Raw genomic sequence first — 20,626 nt, forward strand, 5'->3', positions numbered from 1 at the left:
AGGCCTACTTAAAAAATCCCCACTACACCACTGACCAGGACGTTTCTCTGTAACGTCATGAAAAATGAATAAAAAAAAAGAAAAAAGAAAGGTACAGTGCTCAGTACAGTAAAACACTGTTCACTTTAGCCAGCAGGGGTCAGTATGAAACAGGGGTGCATCCTCTGCACCCTACAGACACAACAAAAGAAGAAAAGCGCAATCTGGTTCACGTGACCGACCGCAGTCCCTGCACGTAAACATGAAAGCGAAACCATACTACATAACAACTAACGCAGCCGAATTAAATGGCGCGTTTCTGTAACACACTGAAAAAGTAACATGCCAAACACAAAATGGGAGGCAGAGAAGACGGAAATTCGGATTGGATGTCACGTTTACCCGATGAGCTGCTCGATGTGTCGCTGTGGAACTTGGCCATACCCGGTAAAACAGAACTTCACCCCAAACGTTTAAAAATCATGTTTGTTTGTTTTTACATATATGCAATATCTAGTCGGATACTTATTCAATGTTTTGATTTTTTATCTATGACACATCTGTCTTTTGTGTGCATGCGTCTTTCAGGGAGTCATGACAGCATGTCTTTCTGTTTGGACTTGTCTTCTCCTGTCGAGAAATCGGAGCCGTGGCTCCTCAAAACGTTGGACAGACTCGCTCCTCGCTTAATACGACGCTGCGTCTTCCGCTGGGCGACCACACAGGTACGCGCGCGCACGCACGCACGCACGCACACGCAACGCGTGTATTGTTCTTGTGCGATTTTAAGCGTCACATATACTAATCCGATCCCGCTGAAAAGTGACGTTAAAATAATGTTTGAATCAGAGGTGGGGGTAAGTTATACTGATGGGTAAATGAGGCCTCCTGTAGCTTGTCGATATATTGGGCAAACTGTTTTGACAGCTTTAACGCTCCGTCACTTTGTTGATCAATGGGCCACCTGATGGATTTTATTTACATTGCACCCAAGCTATAAACAATACTGTACTACTGTATTTACTGTATGCTTGAATGTCATTTAGTATTATTCATCCAAATTATTTCATCCAAATTAAAAAAAAAAATCTTTGAATTATAGTCAAATAATATGAACACGAACTTTTTCTATGCACATTTTTATATTAAAATGAATGTCAAGCGTTTGTGGCTGTAAAACTATTCCTTTTTTCCTGCAAAGCTGATAAGTTATATATGATGAATTGTAATGATGAATTATAATGTGATATGATGTTCTTATATGAGTATAATACATTTTTAATTATGATTAATTATATGTACTGTACTATTCTATGGAGGTATTTTTTTAATGAAAATCTTTATTTATGGCAAAACGTGACGGCTAACAAAATATTTCACAGTTGGCTTGCACAAGCCATGGAATTATGATGTTTCAAAAATATGTAAAGCTTAAAAAATAACTCTATGAAGAAAGCTAAATCAAATCACAAATCAAAAATTAAATCAGCAGCATATTCTTGCTCCTGGACTTGAACCCGAGGTAGAAATAGAAGAACTTGCATCTCAACATGTAGACCATTGAACTAAACATCCTGACATTAGTGATTATGAGCTGTAGTAACCAAAAGGCACGGAAAGCAAAACTGTCGCCTGAAAGCTCTTATTTGACATCAAAATGGTCCCACATTCTGGAATCCTTTCTTCCTCTTATGGGTTCCATAACATACTGACTTGAAAAGTAGTGAAAGGTTTGTGATTGAGGTACGCTGTCAGGTGCATTTCAATGACTCAGCTGAAGGTGCTCGTTGACCGAAACAGACGATACAATGCAAGCGGCTGGATCGGTCATGATTTTGCTTAACACACAATTCGACATGTGCGCCGATGCGTCAGTAAAGCCCCACCCATCACTAGTAAATTACATATTGACAGTTGTAGATATGAACTTAATTTCATCTTCTCCAATGCTTTGAATGCATATCAACAAGGTGCGCAGCAAAATTCACTCCTGGTGTTTGATCATGAAAATGTTTGAAAATGTTAGTGGATTTTAGGACCATCCGGAAATTTCATCCAAAAGCCCGGTATTCCTAACAGGTTAAAGTCAGGTCAGGTTTTAGCCGAAAGAGTTCCACTTTCAAAAACTAGCAGCTCTCGACGTGTCCGAAAAGTTGTTTAGGGCATGAAAAGTCTATTTCGAACCCAATCCACGAGTTGTCCCGGTCAATGTGGTCTAGATAAGCAATCAGCGTGTCTACAACGAGATCTTGCCGTGTTTGCTTCGTTCAGTGTGTGAAAATAGGCGAAGGTTGTGGCAAGACACCTCATTTGCCTACTTCACAATGTCATGAGCGTTGCACAGATCCTGGCTGACAAGAACACCGGTTGTGTGTTTTTCTTTCGTATTTGCCAAGCTGTAGGGATCCTAATTTGAAGATGTTGATTACATCAAGACGGCTGCGATGATGGAGCTGCAAAAAAAGAAAACGCTGTGAAAGTGTGTCGAACCGCACGATGATTAAAGGGAAAACTCACTTTGGGTTTAAAATATGACAAATGTGACACAAGTCATGAATCTTTTCTGACACACATTATAAGTCTTAACCATTTTAAGTCATGTGACATGGGTCCCCCAGTTCCGGTGTGCATATTTGGTTTTCATAGCCTTCTTCCTCTGAACTTGCAGCAAGCTGTTCTCAGTCATCAGTGTGACCTTGGTATTCGCTTCTTGGACCTGCGCATTGCCAGGAAGCCAAAAGAGTGCAGCGAATTATTCTTTGCCCATGGTATCTACACTTGGATTACTGTCAAGGTACTGTTTTGTAATGCATGCACGTACACACACACGCACGCACACAGTTTTAGCATAGAGTGGTGTTAATATAATTGTAAGAATTGTGGCCAAAATGTTCATTAATTGCAAAAATGCCCAAAAGACATGTAGCAAAAGGTGGTGGATGTATTCAATTAGATGTTTCATTTTTGTCATCACTGGAACATATGACAGACATTCTTTTGAAAGTCGGGACACAGTGAATGCATTGCTCAAACAGGTCCTGCACGTGTGTGTCAACAGGAGGCCCTGCAAGAACTGGCCACGTGGCTGGATGCGCATCCTAAAGAGGTTGTTATCCTTTGCTGCTCACATTTCAGTTGTCTGAGCCTGAGTGATCACACACAGCTTGTAGCGTACATCATATCACAGTTTGGACCAAAGCTCTGCTCTTCACAGGTAACCTGAGAATATGGCGTCCTAAAAAGAAATTGACATGTTTGAGAGCTTAAGAAAGTTGATCAACCTCCATTATGCATTGAACCCCCCCCCCCCAATAATTAAAAGAAAAAATCTGAAGCTGGCCAAAAGAAGCTCATAAAATTGATCAAAGCCCCAAAGGTTAATTGTAATGATAAATTACCGTTTGGAAAATGCTAAACTATGGGCTTTTCGTGCAGGATTGCACCACCTTACGATCTTGTTGGTCCAAACGTCAGCAGGTCATTATTTCTTATGACAACCGTGAAATGGTCCAGCATCATCCCCAACTGTGGCCAGAAATACCTTACCGGTATAAAACAACGGACATGCCGACCGCTCTCGCTACCGACATGCAGCAACGATGCGTTGTGTCTTTCCTTAGGTATGCTGACAGCACTGATCCAAAGAAGGTCATTTCCTACTTGGAGGCTCAGAAGCGAAAAGGAAGACCATGTAATTTGATCCGTTTTGTCTATCAGTGTACCCGTTGACCTTAGTCAATCAGCCCATGTGACTCTTCCTTACAAATGTTTGTTCTCCAGCTGGTTTTTACGTCAGTGGCCTGAACCTGACTGAAGACGGTCTCTTCGTCCTCCTCCATCCTTTCCAAAACATGAGGACGATCACCATCAAGGCTCTTGCTGTGCTGCTAGGCTGGGTGGGCCAACAGCGACCGGGATCCAACGTAGACAGTGTCAACATTATCTGCTGCGACTTTGTTAGCGTCACTCACTTCTGTGATCGTGTAATTGGCCTCAACTACAAAGGACGATGCTGACGGACACCAAAAATAGACCACTGGGAATCCGAACCTTGTCAGAGTAATCACCAATCACTCAAGTTTGAAAGTGCCGAGCAGACGGGTGGGGGGCCTCACTGCAAGTGACGAGTATTAAAAAAAGTCATACGCTTTCTATATTTTTAGTGTTACTGTGACATTAGCGGGTGAAGGCCTCCATACACCATACACCATTACAACACCCTTTGGCCCTGGTGGTCATGTTATTAATATGCACTTAACAAGATGGAAATATTTTAAATCCGTGCACAAGACTTCGTGTTGTTCGTCACTTCCGCTTCTCGTCCCGTACGCGGATTTGCTGGCTAATAGCCAATGACTGACCAAAGGATGTATTTTGCTGCCAGAAAGACACATGCACACCTTCACTCTTTTAATATATATTTTTTGTGCTATTGTGAATTGTGTGTGCTTTATTTGCTACAAGTGACATACAGAACTATTTACTGAATTGTATTATTCTAAGTAGCTTTGTTTGGAAGTCAGAACTCCCTGAAGTGCTAACCGTTTTTTTTTTTTTTTTTTTTAACTTGTGGACGTGTCAAAAATACCTTGACTCGCAGAAACGTCTTATCAAGATTCAAAATGTTTCATATACCGGCTGTAGTTTTTTCACTCCTTGAGATGTTCTCTCTTCAACATCAGACTAAAAGCAGGCCGAGTTGGTATTTCTTAAACCCATTAACCACGACATATATTACTTAGTCTAGCAATTTCCATTTCCACCAAGAAATACCACTGGTACCAGACCATGATACTTGTACTTGTAAAACGTGCCATACAAGTGAAAGGCCTACAATGCATAGTCGTCAGTGTATCTATACGAACACACATATTAATACATTTCCGCTGCACAAGATCGTGAATTCCCAAGAAATTGTACAATACTTACCTTATTGACAGTAGGCCCAGCACTGGCTTGTTGTGTATGGAAAGTTGCTAAATACTAATAGAATGCGTGGTTAAGCGTGTAATGAACCACCGGGATCACCATTTCATGTTATTGCTACCATTCCTTTACCCACTGCCAGTTTTTGAAAAGCTTTGGGACGTATTGTCCCAACGGGAGTGAAAGCGCAAAAAAAAAACAATTGATCCATGAGGGAAAGTAGAAGCTTTATTTTCCCATCGCTATTTCTCACATTAGTGACCATTAAATATTGGGTTCTGATGACATTTTTTTGTTAAAATATTGTGGAATGATTTCCATCATTACTTATTTGTCACTGATTTAACTTTAGAATAATGTAATACATAGGACTTGAAAAAGAAAGCTTGATTGACCGATTTTAAACAAGAAACTGCACTTCATCGTTGTCTTGCAGAAATCATCGCTTTGTTCTGATTTACAACGTTCCACGTTTTATGTTCCAACAGTCGGCGCAGTGACAAACGAGAAAACGGTTTAATGATGAATGATAAAACGCCAGACGCTTGCATGCACATTATGCATGGATAGTAGCGGACTTCAGGGAACAAATGTTTGGAATAATGCAAATGGAAAAACAAGATGTTGGACAACAACATTGTGTGGAGCTTTGCCTCAAATCACGTCAGTCTACCAAACAAATCACTCAATTGTTCCTCTTCCGGTAGTTTGTTTATGGACAGCCACAAATCAGTCTTTATCTGTCCGCCCAAAGTCACATAGGCATTCCCCACATGTTCCACGCCAACTTATTTTTTCTTCTTGTCCTGCGTGCTGGTGAACCACTGGTCCAGCAGCTTCTTGCTGTAGTAGATCTGCCAGCCGTGCACCTGCACGGCTATGACGATCACCAAGTACATGATCATCACTGCTGAAAAACCAAAGATGAAACGGTAGGCTTTGCCATGTCGATACAGCTGCTGAGCAACGGGAAACATTTCCATGCTGCCATAGATGAGCGGAGCAACAGAGAAAAGCCCGGCGCTGATCATGGAGATGACCAGGTAGCTGATGTTGTTCCGCGGTAAAGCCATGAAGCTAAGGACAGTTGGAATAACACTGAGGAGGTACGGGTACTCCCACTGATACGGTGAGGCGATCGTTTTGTGGGACACCAGACTCAGTTGGCTCACTGTCACCTGAGGCACAAAGAGAGACTTGAATCGGTACACAGCTGACAAACGCCAAAAACACAAGTGAAAAAAGTTTAACCTGAGCTGCCATCAGCATCCAGACCAGCAAGTGAACGATGTTGAGTTTCCGGATTTCGGACTTCAGGGCAACGCTGACGCGATAGGAAAGACACAATACAGCCTGATTATAGTGGATAACGTAAAAGAGCAAATCACTGATGGCACTCTGTGCGTTACATGCCTCATCTGGTAGTGCGAGGCAACTCGCTCCCTGTGTTCAAAGTCACTGCCGTCTGTGCCCGTAGCACGCGGTCCTGCTCGGGAAGCCATGGCGCAGTGCTCCTGAACAAGGCACACCACAAGCATTAAAACCTGTGCGGTTCTTCAGTCTATTTTTTCACATTTGTGTGCCTTCACAATAACTTGGCTGCAGTGTGGAGCACATCCAAGTTAGTCAGTAACAGCAATTCTAGGTATTGACAAGCTTAACAAAGCAATTATTTTCTATAGCTTTTGAAAGCTTACTTTAATACAACAAGCATTATTTGAATGCAGTTTAGAGAGAGAGAGAGAGAGAGAGAAAGAGAGAGAGAGAGAGAGAGAGAGAGAGAGAGAGAGAGAGAGAGAGAGAGAGAGAGAGAGAGAGACTTGAAACCAAACACGTGCCAAAAAGTATGCCATTTGCCAATTAAAAACAAAACACATAAAATAGTTCATAGTTTGTATTTGATGCTATTGGATCAAATAATGTCAGCCTGAATGGTTGGTCCCCACAAATTTTCACTTTACCAGATCTGGCCATCTTTGAAAAAAAATGAGAAAAAAAATTGACCTTGGCCAAGTGGACGCCTTTTATTTTTTAATGGTGACGAGTGTCCTTTCGTTGACGGCCCTTTACCGTAATGTTTGGGATGGAAAAGGTGAATGGTGGCGGTCTTGAATTCGTCTTTGCGCGTGAAAGACGGAACAACTTTTTGAAAATATATCGTAAATAACGTGATACTGAACCATCTTTGCGGGACCGCAAGCCCCAGCAGTCGAGTATGCGTAAAAGATAACAACAAAAGAAGTTTATTTTTAAGAGCCCAAAACGTATTCAAAGTGTGCCAAAGAAAATTAGACAAAATTAAATAAGGTGTTCTGCGAATGATGAATTATATTTACTTATTTACAGCAGAGACATGTTTTTGATCAATAGTCACACTCATTTACTGGTCGGCTGTACGTTTTATGATTTAATTTACGAACATCAATATGTCATGCCATGCACATTCTAACACGCACGACCTTAACATGAATTCACTCATTGTGAAATGGTGTTGTGGGTCTAATTTAGGGAAAGCTGACAAAAGACATCAAAAAGAGCAAAATTATAGCTTGGAGCACTTTCCGATGTTAATTTGCAGCGAGAAACGTTGTTTCTAAGATTCATTATTTCAACACTTACTTGTAAACAACAGTCGTTTGTGAATTCTTAAGTGAATTGTACAAATTCACCACGCCAAACACGTCAATGTACGGAAGAGGAAGGTTGCAGACGTTTACAATTTTGATTGGCCAAACAGACTTTTTCGACATTTATAACGACGGCTGCAAACTATATTGGTGCATTACCGCCATCTATTGATCTGGAATACTTACTACTCTTTGGTTTACGGAGCGCATCAGTCTCAAGGTTGAACGTTTCAAAGGTTTGTTCCAAATTGCTTGAGGCATGGTCCAAATGCACGCCACAGAAGGTCGCATATTCATGAAAGAAAACAGGCAGAGGCTTTTTTTTTTTTAATTTTTATTTTAGCTCAGTGTTTAATAATGGATATACCACTGTAACATCATGCAGTTTGAACATTAACACTGCTTGAATACAGGAAAAAAAACAGTGCAAAAAAAAAAGTCACGTTGTATTTGTCTGTTACATACAAGTATTGTACTAAGTACTGTAAATACTGTATTCAATACATGGGGGGGGGGGGGGGGGGGGGGGGTGAAACTAAGAAACCTGTATTAACCTGATTATTTAGTGTACTATTAAAGGAATGTTGAACTGAATATGCCAAAAGTACTCCTGCAGTAGACTGTTACTCATACTACTGAGAATTATTGAACTAAGCACTTCATTTACATTTGGGACATAAAAGAAAAAAAAAAGACATTCAAATTTTCATTTTTTTAACTTCCAATGATTTCATTTTCATTTTTTAAACTGTCGTGTTTAGTTCTTAAACGTTTGTTTTTAAACTCCGTGGCTCTGAAATAACATGTATTATTATTGTTGCTATTTCACTTGGCTTTTTAGAATACTTTTATCGGCTCCTTTTTCATCGTCAATATTTTATTGGCTCATTTCTTTCATGTTTTAACACTTACATGTTTAATTCTACTGCATTACATATTTCTTTTAGCTGTTTCATGTTTACTTGGAAAAAAAAATATATATATATATATATATATATATAATATAATATATATATATATATATATATATATATATATATATATATATATATATATATATATATATATATATATATATATATATATATATATATATATATATATATATATATATATATATATATGCTTGCACAGGTAGTGATTTACTTAGTTCTAGTATCACAATTATTCCAATTATTTCTTTGGAAAATTCTTAATTTGGGCTTCATTATTTTATTGTAGAATGATAATGGTCTAGTGGATGGAAATAATTGACTATAACACGTCACATTATTTTCAACAAACGTCTGAGTTATATTTCAAATGAAATTGAACATCAAACCATCAATACATCTTTCCCACTACAGCTCAAACGCATAACAAATGATTAAATATTTCAACTAAGAGCACCTTTGTGTGGGCAAAACACTGAAATTTTAGGTTTCCAGTTTGCAACGATAAGTCACTAATGAAAATGGTGACAACACTGCAGCAGTTTAGCATTTGGCATATACTGTATGTCGGGTATTCAGGGTTAGGATTAAATCATATGTCCTACAAACCATTTATGTATAAAGAAAAACAACAATCAGTGAGTCTGTGGTATGATTTCTTTTGTGTCTGTGTATAATTGTTAATATGTCATGAATTTGTAAAGAAAAAGTTAACAGAATAAGTGTTTGTCATTTTATCCGTCTTCTCAGTCATGAGATAGTATTTGCTGCCTCAAAATCGTGAAATAAAACAATCAACAATTTGAAGATACTTCTTATACTTGTTCAGAAAAACATATAGCACATTCATGTAAAGGACAGGGTGTTCATGTGCAAATGCAAGAAATATTTTATAGAACTTTTCAGACTAACTGTGACAGCACATTCAAAACATTTTCACTTTGACATAATTTTTACATTTCCTGCTTCAATCATTGCTTTTCCGAGTAGAAAACTTTTCACTTAGATTGGGTACAACAAGTATCCAGAAAAAGTGGCGTGGACATACTGACTAGCATAAAGTCCTGCCGCCTGGTCGGACGGCAGCTGAACATGCACAGTGTCAGTTTGCTGTAAAGGGAGCACAGCGCTACCTGATGCCTGATCCAGCAAGCCCTTGGTGCACTCATCGTAAGTGTATAACATTGGCTCATTGTTCTTCATCAGTGCCACCCACACATTACTCCCTTTGCAGTGGACATGGTAAGCAAAATAGTAAACCCCTGGTACGCTGCATGTGAAAACACCATTTTGAGGACTATAGTCCTGATTGTTGTTCTGTAGGACTTTGTCAAAAATCACGGGAGAACCAACAAGAGGAAATGGATCAGTGAGCTTGGCTGTGAAAGTTGGCATTTCCAAGGCATTGCCAACAATGTAGCCACCGTTCCTTGGCTTTTTATACACTTGTTTTTGACCATTGTATGCACCCGATACCGGGAGGGTTTGTCCAAGGTTAGTATATGTCGCCGGGAGTCCTGGAGGACCAGGGGGTCCTGGTTGCCCTGGTTGTCCAGGTAGTCCCTGAGGTCCGCTAGGGCCAGAATTACCCTTGGGGCCAATTTGACCGGCCGGTCCAGGTATTCCTTCACCAGAATAGCCAGATGCCCCAGGAGCACCTCTTTCTCCTTTTTGACCAGGCATTCCAGGAGGTCCAATTGGTCCACCTGGTCCGGAAAGCCCTGGGATACCCTGTGGTCCTTGATGGCCTTTATCACCTGGTTGGCCTGGCTCTCCCCTTGGCCCAGGTTGTCCTGCTGCCCCGGGGGCACCATATATACCCCGGTTACCGCTTTCCCCTTTTGGGCCCATCGGTCCTTGAAATCCTCTCAATCCAGGTTGCCCTATTCCTCCTATGAAGCCTGGCTGTCCTGGAAGGCCCGGTAACCCTAAATCTCCTTTTGAACCGGGATTTCCTTTTGGCCCAACATCACCGTCTTCACCTTTTAGCCCTGGGAAACCAATGTTACCCAAGGGCCCCATGGGGCCTGGTGGGCCAGGTATACCACTAGAACCTGTCGGACCAATCACACCTGGAAGGCCTACATGACCCTTTTCTCCTTTTAGACCAGGTGATCCAGGAAAACCATAGTGTCCTTTGTGACCCTTAGGTCCAGGAAAACCTTGCTTCCCATAGCCAGGCATACCCGGACTTCCTGTTAATCCCGGAGAGCCCGGTTCACCTTTGTCTCCAGGCAGGCCTGGCTGACCTGTTAATCCATCTTTACCTGGTTTTCCAATTCCAGATGAGCCGGGTGGACCTGGTTGGCCTCCGTCACCAGGTGGTCCTGCTGCTCCTTGTTCACCACGAGAACCAGGTTTTCCTGGAATTCCAGGCTGCCCAGGAAGACCATTAATTCCAGGTTTGCCAATACCAGGAATTCCAGCTTGTCCAATTGGACCTGGTGGTCCACTAGGTCCTTTTAAACCCGGCAAACCGGGTATACTAAGTCCCCTTTCTCCGCTGGGGCCTGGTTGGCCAGGAAACCCAGGTGAACCTCTTTGACCCGGCTCTCCTTGAAGACCCATTTGTCCCGGCAGACCTTGAGTTCCTACCTTTGAAATTCCAGGGAGGCCAGATGGGCCTGGAAGTCCTTGAGGACCAGGAAGTCCATTTGGTCCCTGACGACCGGTAGGTCCTGTCTGACCTTGTGGTCCAGGCAATCCTGGTCCACCTGGTTTTCCAGGCAATCCTGGAAGTCCAGGTTTACCCACTCCTGGGTACCCTTGGGGACCAGTAGGACCAACTTTTCCTGGTATTCCTTGCAATCCTTGTCCTGGCAGCCCTGGTGGGCCTTGAGGCCCTGGTGGGCCCTGAAGTCCAGGGAGTCCAACGCCAAAACCTTCCTCAATCAAAGCAGGGGGAGGTGGACCTTTGGCTCCTCTCAAAGTTTGCCCTTAAAAACAAAGAACAATTGGTCACGAGAGGTGCGGATTCATTACAGATTTAATAGTTTTCAGGTCTTCAGTTATTTCATTCTAAAATGTGAAAAATGAAACCTTTGCCTTCTGTCAGTAGTTCCTCTTTGCCCAAAGCAAATGGAAGCTGAGGTAGCTCCATTTTGTGACGACCAAGTGACGGCATTTCATTCCCTACAAAGGACTGTTGTGGATGTCCTTCATTGTACTGTGACGGGGCCTGGTATTGCTGCGACGATGTTTTGCTTCTTGAGAATGAGCCACCAAAGGTCACATGGAGCACAGCGATGAGTATTTGGATACGTTGGAGGGTTAGAGGAACCATATTTTACTGCAGAGGGGAAAAAAAACAACTAAGTGTATCTTATTGTATTTATTATTATTTTATTATCTGGTTTTCCACACTTTGGTACGGTCAACACTGTTGACCACTTGGCCAAAACTCTCATCCTTCATCCCTACAGAGAGTGAAGCATGATGATGGCATCACCATGCTGTGGAAATGTTTTTCAACTGCAGGAAATTGAGAATTGTCAGGATTGGGGGAAAGATGAATGCGGAAATGTACAGAGACACATTTGATGAAAAGACACTAGTGCTCTTGACCTCTGACTGTGGCAACAGTTAATCTTTCCATTGGACAACAACAAGCTCAGAGCCAAGATGTCAAAAAAGTGGCTTTGGGACATCTCTGTGAAAGACCATTTTTCATTAAAAAACAGACAAAAAAAAGTTGAACATTACACAAAGTCAAGTTAATTTCAGAGGTTTGACCATGTTCACACCAGGTACAAGTGACATATAGTTTTTGCTTACTTTCAGCGTTGTTCTTGTTTGCAAATAAACGTCTTTGTTCACTGCCTCGCCGTACTTTAGGTTTCTTCGAGGGCTCGTTTCCAAGTTATGTGTGGGAGGGTGGCCATGTATGAGCTCAATTCAGGGTACAGCTCTGACAAAAAATAAATGAAGTGCAGGTTCAGTATGCAACTTTTACCTTCTTTGCCTTCAGGTATTGTCACTCAAGTGCACATACTTGTATATTCCATAAACAGAAAGGCAGAGGGACTGTCACTAGTTATAACGGTCAGTTATAGCTCTCAATTTAGTGCACTGTAGTTGTACAACATTGCAATAGAGTGTAAAACACCAGTAATAAACCAACTGTCAAATTCGTACCTCCAGGACAGTGGCACTCAGAAATGACTCTGTTTACACAGTATTTGTAGAATTCCTTGTACTGACTCGCAGCATAGTACACTGTTGGGCAAGTAATCATCATGCTGTCGCCTGTCAATCTTTTGGATGCGGACAAAGGCTTAAAAACTGTGTGACAAGTCCAACATTTTCACAAGATGTGAATAATCACTTAATAGTTTCAAATGTAACAATCGAGCACCATGGACAGAACCCCATACTGTTTCAAAGTGTTTCCCATCCCTTTCATCTCAGGGCTGTGTTATGATACACAGGAAAATATACATGTACACCTGTTCTCTCATATGAACACATACAAGCCATGTATTTAATTTTCAGTATTTGCTCAGGGTGTGGTAAAAGATATTGGAAAGTTGATTGTATGGGAATCAGCTGCATGCAAGACCTTGTTCTGTGTTGACTGAAAAGTCCCTGAACAGTTGGGGGAGTTGAGCAAATATGCCTGCAGGCATAACCTTTTGCTTCAAATTGTCTACTGCTTAACAAAGGTGGACAAATTATTTAGTTTACTTTGTAAAACAAGAATAAATGCTTCACTATTACTTGATGGGAAATGGGGCCCAGGGCCAATCCGTAGGGGCCTATTTTAAAAAACATAAAATTTTAATATTTTCAAAACCAAAGCAGCTAACAATCTAAAACCAAGCACGGTATAACAAAGGATTTTACGCTCCATGCACAAAAATCCCAAAATGCAGATAATCATCTACATTTTCAGGAGTAACCACAATATTTAACATATTATATGAGTTTTTACACAAATGAGCAACTTAAAATGTTTTTAGTAGTGCAATTTAAATCTAAATTTTTAACAGCAAATTAGTCTTCCTTTCACACCAGAAACTTTAGGAAAGCATGCTGAAACATCTTAACTTTACTCAACAAAAGCAAAATATGCATTTTTCTATATACAATCACGAATTGTTAGGTTAAATTCTGATGTCACTATTGCCGCAGCACGTTTTGCCGGCTATCAGGCAGTGATCCTTCAACAATCCCTTTAGTCTGTTGGCTTATGACTTGTGGGCCCCAATCGGCTTCCTGGACTTGTAAAGGTTCCTGTCACTCGCCGTCTCCTTCCTGCCATTCTCGACCCTGCTCCTCCTCCTGCCGATCGGATGCTCAAAAGCCTTGTTCTTCCTCACTCCTGAAATCACGTCCTTGGAGAAGTTAGCACCAAAACAGTTGAAGAGGGACCTGCTGACGTGTGGCAAGATGTGTGTGTGCCCCTCCTGGCATCTATACCCCTGTAAGGTCAGGTCTGAGGCCGCCAGGAACTTCAGCAGGTGTCTGAACTCCCTGTGGTGCATGGCAAGAGAGTGAAACCTCACCCTGCACTCCTTCTTGTCCCCCATGATGTGGCCTCCCGTGAATCCTGCGGCGACATCCCGAAGCACCCAATGCGGGCCATGGGAATAGACGACCGCTTCAGCTCTCCCCTATCAACAAGCTCGACCGCGGCGTTGAACATCTCAAAGGGCGGGTCGCCCCTCTCTAGCTCCACAGCAATCTCTATTTTCTCCTGCATGGTAAGCTCCTGCTTGCAGCACTCAGCCACAGAGGATTTGGCCCGGAAAGTAAAAACCTAAAATGAATAAAAATAAGTGTCGCGAGTGGGACTTGAATCCACACCGAGGAATAACTAAATGATGCACCTGCTATGCAAGTGCGTTATCCACTACGCTACTCAGGGCCACAGATTCCCTTGCACTAAGGTAATACCTGCAGGCCTAACCCAGTGTCCCGGCGGAGCACAAGTTCATTCGATGCTTAGTTTGACTACACCCATGTTAACTGGCTCCTGGAAAGCAACTTGACATGGTCCGATCGTCTTGCATTCAGGCATATTTAAACTCACCTCACACTAACTCAGGCTCTTATGAGCGTACAAGTATGCATACATACAAAAAAAAAGTGTCAAAAAGACGCATTTATGTCTTTCAAGCGATATTGCACTCGGCTCCCTTTTCAACCCTTCATCTGAAATAGAGAAAGGATTGTAGCTTATGCCTGTTCGATAGCATTCAGTACTAATTTGTAATCATTTCCAAAGAAAGCACGTGTCACCTTTATCGAAGTTACTTTCGGGGTGTTTTTTAAAGTAAAATTCACCATGCATTGCACCAAGAACTCTCACATGCTTTTTCATTTTCCCATCTTAATTCTGCTCAAGAACTTGCCCTCCCACCCATCACAGGAGCCTTTCAGGTTTGGCAAAACACAATGATAGGCAATCAGTGTCAACCTCAGGGAGTTATTGACCTTTGTTTTTTCCAACTCACAACAATTTAAGCACAAGAAATTGGATGTGTGAAAACAGATCAACTCAGCATACAGAATGCAGAATGTTAGAAATGAGACCAACGCAATTAAGAACACTTTGCTTTTCATTCATTATTGCAATTAATCTGTTAATATGCCACCCCGAATTGGAATTCAGGTTGTAAATGTATATTTATTGCTTCTGATAGCATTTAGTCAAGCAGAGAAGATCTTGCTGGCCCTTCACTGAAAAATGTTGGATTTTTAAAGTTATTAACAAGTCAATGTGTGCACCAAAGAGGCTGAGTAGAAAAAGCAATAAACACTGTTTATTCAAATATTCTTATGGATGAAAAACAAAGATTCAAATGAGTGTCACTGAAATATGATGAAAACATTTAGGTTTGTGCTATGCACACTCTCTTGACATTGCTCAATTAAATGTGGTCATTTTCCAGTTTTGCAGTTAATTTGACCTGACAGGATTTTGACTGGTATTTTTTTTTGGATGGAAATGTACTGTGTGCAATTGCTTCTTTCAACGTGGGAAAATAATTAGCGTTGAACAATGACTTCTTTGTATTGTACGGTGCATTGAAATCACAGTTTACAATCTAGAATTAATCTATTGCAGCTGTAAACTTGAGAATTTCCCATAGCCTCACTGATCTCATGTTATTTTTGGACCATCAAATCCATAAAACACGGCCGAGTACCTTTGGAAGCCAATATAAATGTGACAAAGCAACCACATGAGGTTCTGGCAATAAATTCTGGGTGCAAAACATACAGTGAAACGAAGCCGCCTGTTGACATTTGTCTGAAATAAAAACTTTAGCCAGACACAAGGTGACTCCCAGCACGTCAAGGAAATTCACTTAATGAGTCAAACACTGTGTGTGTTTTTGTGTTTATTGGAGCGCGATTGAAGGAGCTGGAATTAAACACATGCATCAGACTTGCAAAACCATTAGTTGTGAAGCTACTATTTACATGATATGCAAGCTGTGACCACTAACACTCTGCTGTGGCTTTTAATGAAATTTTGGTGAGTTATGTTCAACACACCGCCAATATAATTTCAATCAATTGTTGAATTGTTTTTGTCATCAAATATAATGGTCTTTTAACTGGCATCAGCCAAGCTGTATGGACTGGAAATGAAGTTCGTCAACATACTGATTTGGACTGCTTTCCTATACAAATGTAGCCAGAAAGCGCAATCACACACTCATGTAAGCACACACACACACACACACACACACACACACAGGTGCATATGCGCAGATATCTTGGCCACAGTTGATATTAGCATCGGTTGAGTGTTGCATGTCAAACATTGTCCGAGCTCCAAGCATGCAAGCGCTTCAAAGACTATGCTCTTAAAGTAGGTCATCTGAAACTGGTCAAGACAATTGCATCAGGTGGGACAACTCTTTTTTTGGGGGCGTTAAATACGTCAGCTCATCAACCTCATACACTGAAAGAAAAGGAGCGGACACATTTGTTCAGGACTCTGGCATATATTTATCTTGACAAATGAGGTTGAAGGAGTTGGCCTTGATGAAGTCATGCTGTTCTTTTTATCATAGCTAGCATAAGCTAGCTGAAAAACAAACACAAGTGCTACACTCCAAGGTAAAGGGACTCGGCCTACCAATGCTGAAACAACAGAGTGAAAAAACAAAGAAAATCACAACCAATGTAGCTCAATTTAACGACTTGAATGACCAACCATTGTTTGTGGTGGAATAAATCGGTTTTTGGCACCTCCTGGATGCAAGTTTTAATTTGCAGCGTGTAACTGGATCACACGCAGTATGTAAGAGAAGCAACAGAAAGAATGTTCACTATTTGGGGTTTTCAGAGGTGTTTTTCTTTGTTAATGCAGTAAGTGGATTTTTAAGTTTTTTTGTTTTTAACAACATTATATTATTTTACTTTGTTTTTAATAATATTCAGATGAAGTGCTCTTGCCATCCAAAATCTGGTCGTCCTCTCAAGCCCTCAGCCTCGTTTTTACATTTTATTGCTGAGAGTCTGGCCCCTGTCCCATGTCTTGCTGGTGACTGTTGTGATCACAGTCGTGTGTGTGAGAGAGGCATCATTTTTGGTTTTGTTATGTAGAAATCAATAATGAATGGCCAGACCTGTGGAGCGCAATAAAAAAAAAAATTGAAGAATTTCAAAATACTGTATGTCTAAAAATAACCTAATCATTTTTGCCTCATGATGAATACATTTTATAATCATCCATTGTGCTCTTGTGACAAGTAATACTATAAGTACAAACTGCGCCTAATTAAGTCATGATCATTTTGTAATAGTTGAAATGACAGATTTTTGGTTAGAATTGTCTAATAAAGTCCCCTCCAAAAGTATTGACACAATGAATTTGTTGATCCTGTTGACTAGAAACATTTTAGTTTGACACCAAAAGACAAATATGAGACAACAGATCAACAATTAATCTTTTATTTCCATGTATTTACGTCTGGATCTTATACACAGCCAGAAGAAAGCATTTTTTGTGGAAAGAATCGCCACATTTCTAGGTGATCAGAAGTTTTGAAATGGATCAAATTAAATCAAGTAAGACTCAATATTTTGTTGCAAATCACCACATTTTTGCATTCTCCTTTTGGAATGCTGTTTCGGGCTTTCACTGCAGCCTCTTCGGATATTGATTGTTTGTTCTCTTTAGTGTCCTCCTCAGCAGTTGAAATACATACGCTGTAGGGTTCAAGTCTGGAGATGGATTTGGACAGTCTAAAACCTTCCACTTCTTGCCCCTGATGAGCACTTTTGTTGTTTTTGAAGTGTGTTTTGGCTTGTTATCTTGCTGCATATTGAAGGATCCCCTCCAATCCGTTAGGTTGAATTTTTCTTTAAACGAGAAGACAAAATGTTTCTGTGGACATCATTTTTCTACTTCCATCAGGCGTTACATCATCAATGAAGCCTAATGAGCCCATACCAGAAGAAGCCATGCAAGCCTTAGCTACGGCATTGTCCCTACCATGTTGTAGAGATGAGATTGTATGTTTAAGATCATGAGCAGATTATTTCTTTTTTTTTCTCTAAACTTTAGCCTTTCCATCATTTTGGTAAAAGTTTGTCTTTGTCCCATTGGTCCATAAAACGTTGTCCCGGAATGTTTGAGGCTTGTTTCTATAAGTTTGGGCAATACCCAGCCAGATCTTTCTATGCTTGCTGATGAGTGGCTTGCGTCTTCTGGCGTCGCCGCTGTACTCTGTTTTGTTCGTGAAGACTTTGCCCCCTCTCTCCTGCCCTCTGGAGGTTGTTGATGGTGATGTCTCTAGCAGTTGTTTTGGGGTCTTTATTTGCAGCTCTGACAATGTTTCTATCATCAACCGCTGTTGTTATTTGTTGTTATATGTTTGGACTATCTGTTCCACATATGTTACTTACTACACCGGTGGTTTCGTACTTCTTCAAGACATTCCAAATGGTTGTACTGGCTATGGCCGATGTTTGTCCAATGGCTCTGATTGAGTTTTCAGCTTCTCCCAGCTTCACAATTTCTTCTTTCTTCCCCATAGACAGCTCTCTGATGTTCATGTTTGTTACACCTCTTACTATAAGTGCACTCTCCACAGGAGAAAACCCAACTCTGAAACTGAGCACCAGACGTCAAGTGCTGTTTATACAAAATGAATAGTGAAATTAGAAAACACCTGAGCAACAAAACACACGTTTCAGTCACATGTTCCAATGTTTTTGATCAGTCAAAAATATAGTGTTCCTTTATGAATAACGTTTTCCTCTAAGTTGTGTATCAAATCCAGATGTAAACACCTTGAAATCAAAGCAGAAATGTTGAATTGTTGTCTTGTATTCGTCTTTTGGTGTCATCCTCAAGCATTTCCAGTCTACAGGAAAAGTAAAAGAATTGTCTTCACTGTTCCAATAATTTTGGAGGTGACTGCATGTCACCGGTTCCAAAACTGCCCTTATTTTCTTTACTACTTAGAAAAAGGGTGAAACTTCTCAAGGAATCACTACACCACTGGGGACATCCCTAGTCGATTTTCTTCATTTTGCATTATTGCATTAGACTGCAATGACAAACGTTTTTTCATCTGATGGTTGGTTTGTCAGAGCAGGACTTTTTACTGTCAACTTCGACTGGCAAAATGAGCTCACAGATGTTTTTTGATTTGTTTCTCAGTTTCTTTGGTGGATATCATGTATGTTTTTTAAATATTATGGGTGTTTTTGCACTTTTATGTAAAAAAAAAAAAAAGTTATTATAGCTTACTGTATTATAGCTTACTGTATTATGATTACTATAATGTTTCCACAACTGTGACATGAGCTTGATGATAGCTGTGAAATACAAAGATGAGATGATTTTCAATAAAACATTTTGAACCCAATTCAACAGGAAAAAAGCACATCTATGAAGCACTAGCTGTGACTCACAACTGGTAGACAAGAAAGTAGGCCGCAGCAGAGGTGCTCAGACACATTGTGGCGGGATCAAGAAGCACATTCTCTCCAAGCTACATCAACACTTCCTCTCCAGCAGGCAGCAGTGAGAGAGTGAGTGTGGGGCACAGTGCAAAGACAAGGCAGCAACCATAAAAGTCTGGGCAGGCTAAGGGAAGCGTCTGGTGCGCTTTTACACCCGTCAGTGTCAACGGGCGTTGTTCTAACAATGACACAACAGCAGCTAGACTCCAGGATGACAAGATACAGTATTTTATCCTAATATTCATGTGGTTTCCATGAGCCTTTTGGGTGTTCTAGCATGAAAGCACGTCTCTGATCCCAATCAAATCACGCACGAAACAACAATTCATCAACTCACAAACGGACAAATAAATGTCAAGTTTAGATATTTAGCTTGCAGGTGCACGGGGAGACGAGACAGGCAGACAGACACAGGCACTGCTGAGTTTGGCAGCTTACAGGCCCTTCTCATTCTGGATACAGACAGAATTCTTTTGGTGCACTAGGAAGACATCAAACAATTTCTGGCAAGACAATGCGAGTTTGTAGCTCTGAAGCCCAACTCAGTCAGCCAGGCGTTTCAGATTTTGAAAAGTCTTTTTTGTCCCTGCAAATGTTTGGTATGGAGACAATAAAGCCAAACAAACACCTACTACACTTATACACGCAAAATAAACTGAAAGCAGATTGTGCACCTCTTACCTTCATGTGCTGCTGTGATACTGCCGGGTGGCTGTAGCACAGAACTTTGATGGTGTCTAGGTTTTTTTGTGCAAGAGGGAGGAGCCGCAAAAGCAAAGGACGCAGCCCAAATACTGTACAAAAAAGAACCACGTGATGTGCTTCAGACTACGGAAAAGCAATCACAGTGCGACAAGATACTTTGGTCATCCTCAATTTTCATCAAGTTGCCATTAAGAATTTCATGCTTGAACAATCTCTATAAAGGAGACAAATCTCAGCACCGATACAATATGCTTGTCTCATGGAGTCAATTCATTTAACCCACGCATCTCATTTCTCACACAAAGTAGTGCAAACTAACCACAAGAGCAAATGTATTGCTTATTTAACACTTCCCTATTACATCATGCTGTATATTCATGCCAGATGTATTGGATTTAGACAGCTGGTAATGAAGTAGGAAATTTAAAAAAAAAAAACATGCTCTTTACTGGCCATGAGTAATCTAAATGTGAAGGCTTGCAGCATCCATTTACAATTTCACTGAGGTTTTGAACACTTACCTTA

General features: G+C 40.9%; 3 protein-coding genes across 4 annotated transcripts; 1 reads left to right on the forward strand and 2 right to left on the reverse strand.

Annotated features, from left to right (window-relative positions):
• Positions 1-200: 200 nt before the first annotated feature.
• Positions 201-4,418, forward strand: LOC148428142 (PI-PLC X domain-containing protein 1-like). 2 transcript variants are annotated; one of them, XM_088408844.1, is made up of 7 exons: positions 201-426; positions 568-704; positions 2,648-2,773; positions 3,038-3,193; positions 3,415-3,527; positions 3,600-3,670; positions 3,760-4,418. In XM_088408844.1, exons 1-7 carry the CDS (start codon positions 336-338, stop codon positions 3,993-3,995), a joined length of 930 nt encoding a protein of 309 aa, XP_088264970.1. In that variant the 5' UTR covers positions 201-335; the 3' UTR covers positions 3,996-4,418. The 2 variants fall into 2 exon arrangements, with proteins under 2 accessions (XP_088264970.1, XP_088264971.1); XM_088408845.1 differs by having other exon boundaries at positions 3,038-3,085.
• A 693-nt stretch (positions 4,419-5,111) lies between these two features.
• On the reverse strand, positions 5,112-7,650 carry jagn1b (jagunal homolog 1b). The gene is made up of 4 exons (XM_088408846.1): positions 7,525-7,650; positions 6,319-6,419; positions 6,157-6,229; positions 5,112-6,083 (listed from the first exon to the last, which is right to left on the reverse strand). The coding sequence occupies exons 2-4, from the start codon at positions 6,405-6,407 to the stop codon at positions 5,694-5,696; spliced, it is 552 nt and encodes a 183-aa protein (XP_088264972.1). The 5' UTR covers positions 6,408-6,419; positions 7,525-7,650; the 3' UTR covers positions 5,112-5,693.
• A 968-nt stretch (positions 7,651-8,618) lies between these two features.
• Positions 8,619-20,109, reverse strand: LOC148428144 (uncharacterized). The gene is made up of 4 exons (XM_088407541.1): positions 20,078-20,109; positions 12,239-12,371; positions 11,504-11,753; positions 8,619-11,400 (listed from the first exon to the last, which is right to left on the reverse strand). The coding sequence occupies exons 3-4, from the start codon at positions 11,745-11,747 to the stop codon at positions 9,467-9,469; spliced, it is 2,178 nt and encodes a 725-aa protein (XP_088263667.1). The 5' UTR covers positions 11,748-11,753; positions 12,239-12,371; positions 20,078-20,109; the 3' UTR covers positions 8,619-9,466.
• Positions 20,110-20,626: the final 517 nt, after the last annotated feature.

The sequence above is a fragment of the Hippichthys cyanospilos genome, chromosome 2, assembly GCF_059441005.1.
Source record: "Hippichthys cyanospilos isolate Australia breed blue-spotted pipefish chromosome 2, RoL_Hcya_1.0, whole genome shotgun sequence".
NCBI classification, from domain to species: domain Eukaryota; kingdom Metazoa; phylum Chordata; class Actinopteri; order Syngnathiformes; family Syngnathidae; genus Hippichthys; species Hippichthys cyanospilos.

What these genes read in the sequence shown, in the direction of transcription:
- jagn1b (XM_088408846.1), bottom strand. Translation starts at nt 6,407, where the DNA reads ATGGCTTCCCGAGCAGGACCGCGTGCTACGGGCACAGACGGCAGTGAC. An exon ending in GCCTCGCACTACCAGATGAG is followed by an intron (nt 6,230 to 6,318) that starts GCATGTAACGCA and finishes CTATCGCGTCAG; the next exon opens with CGTTGCCCTGAAGTCCGAAA. An exon ending in GGATGCTGATGGCAGCTCAG is followed by an intron (nt 6,084 to 6,156) that starts GTTAAACTTTTT and finishes TTTGTGCCTCAG; the next exon opens with GTGACAGTGAGCCAACTGAG.
- LOC148428142 (XM_088408844.1), top strand. Translation starts at nt 336, where the DNA reads ATGGGAGGCAGAGAAGACGGAAATTCGGATTGGATGTCACGTTTACCC. An exon ending in GTGGAACTTGGCCATACCCG is followed by an intron (nt 427 to 567) that starts GTAAAACAGAAC and finishes TGCGTCTTTCAG; the next exon opens with GGAGTCATGACAGCATGTCT. An exon ending in CAAAGCTCTGCTCTTCACAG is followed by an intron (nt 3,194 to 3,414) that starts GTAACCTGAGAA and finishes CTTTTCGTGCAG; the next exon opens with GATTGCACCACCTTACGATC.
- LOC148428144 (XM_088407541.1), bottom strand. Translation starts at nt 11,747, where the DNA reads ATGGTTCCTCTAACCCTCCAACGTATCCAAATACTCATCGCTGTGCTC. An exon ending in ACTACTGACAGAAGGCAAAG is followed by an intron (nt 11,401 to 11,503) that starts GTTTCATTTTTC and finishes TTTGTTTTTAAG; the next exon opens with GGCAAACTTTGAGAGGAGCC.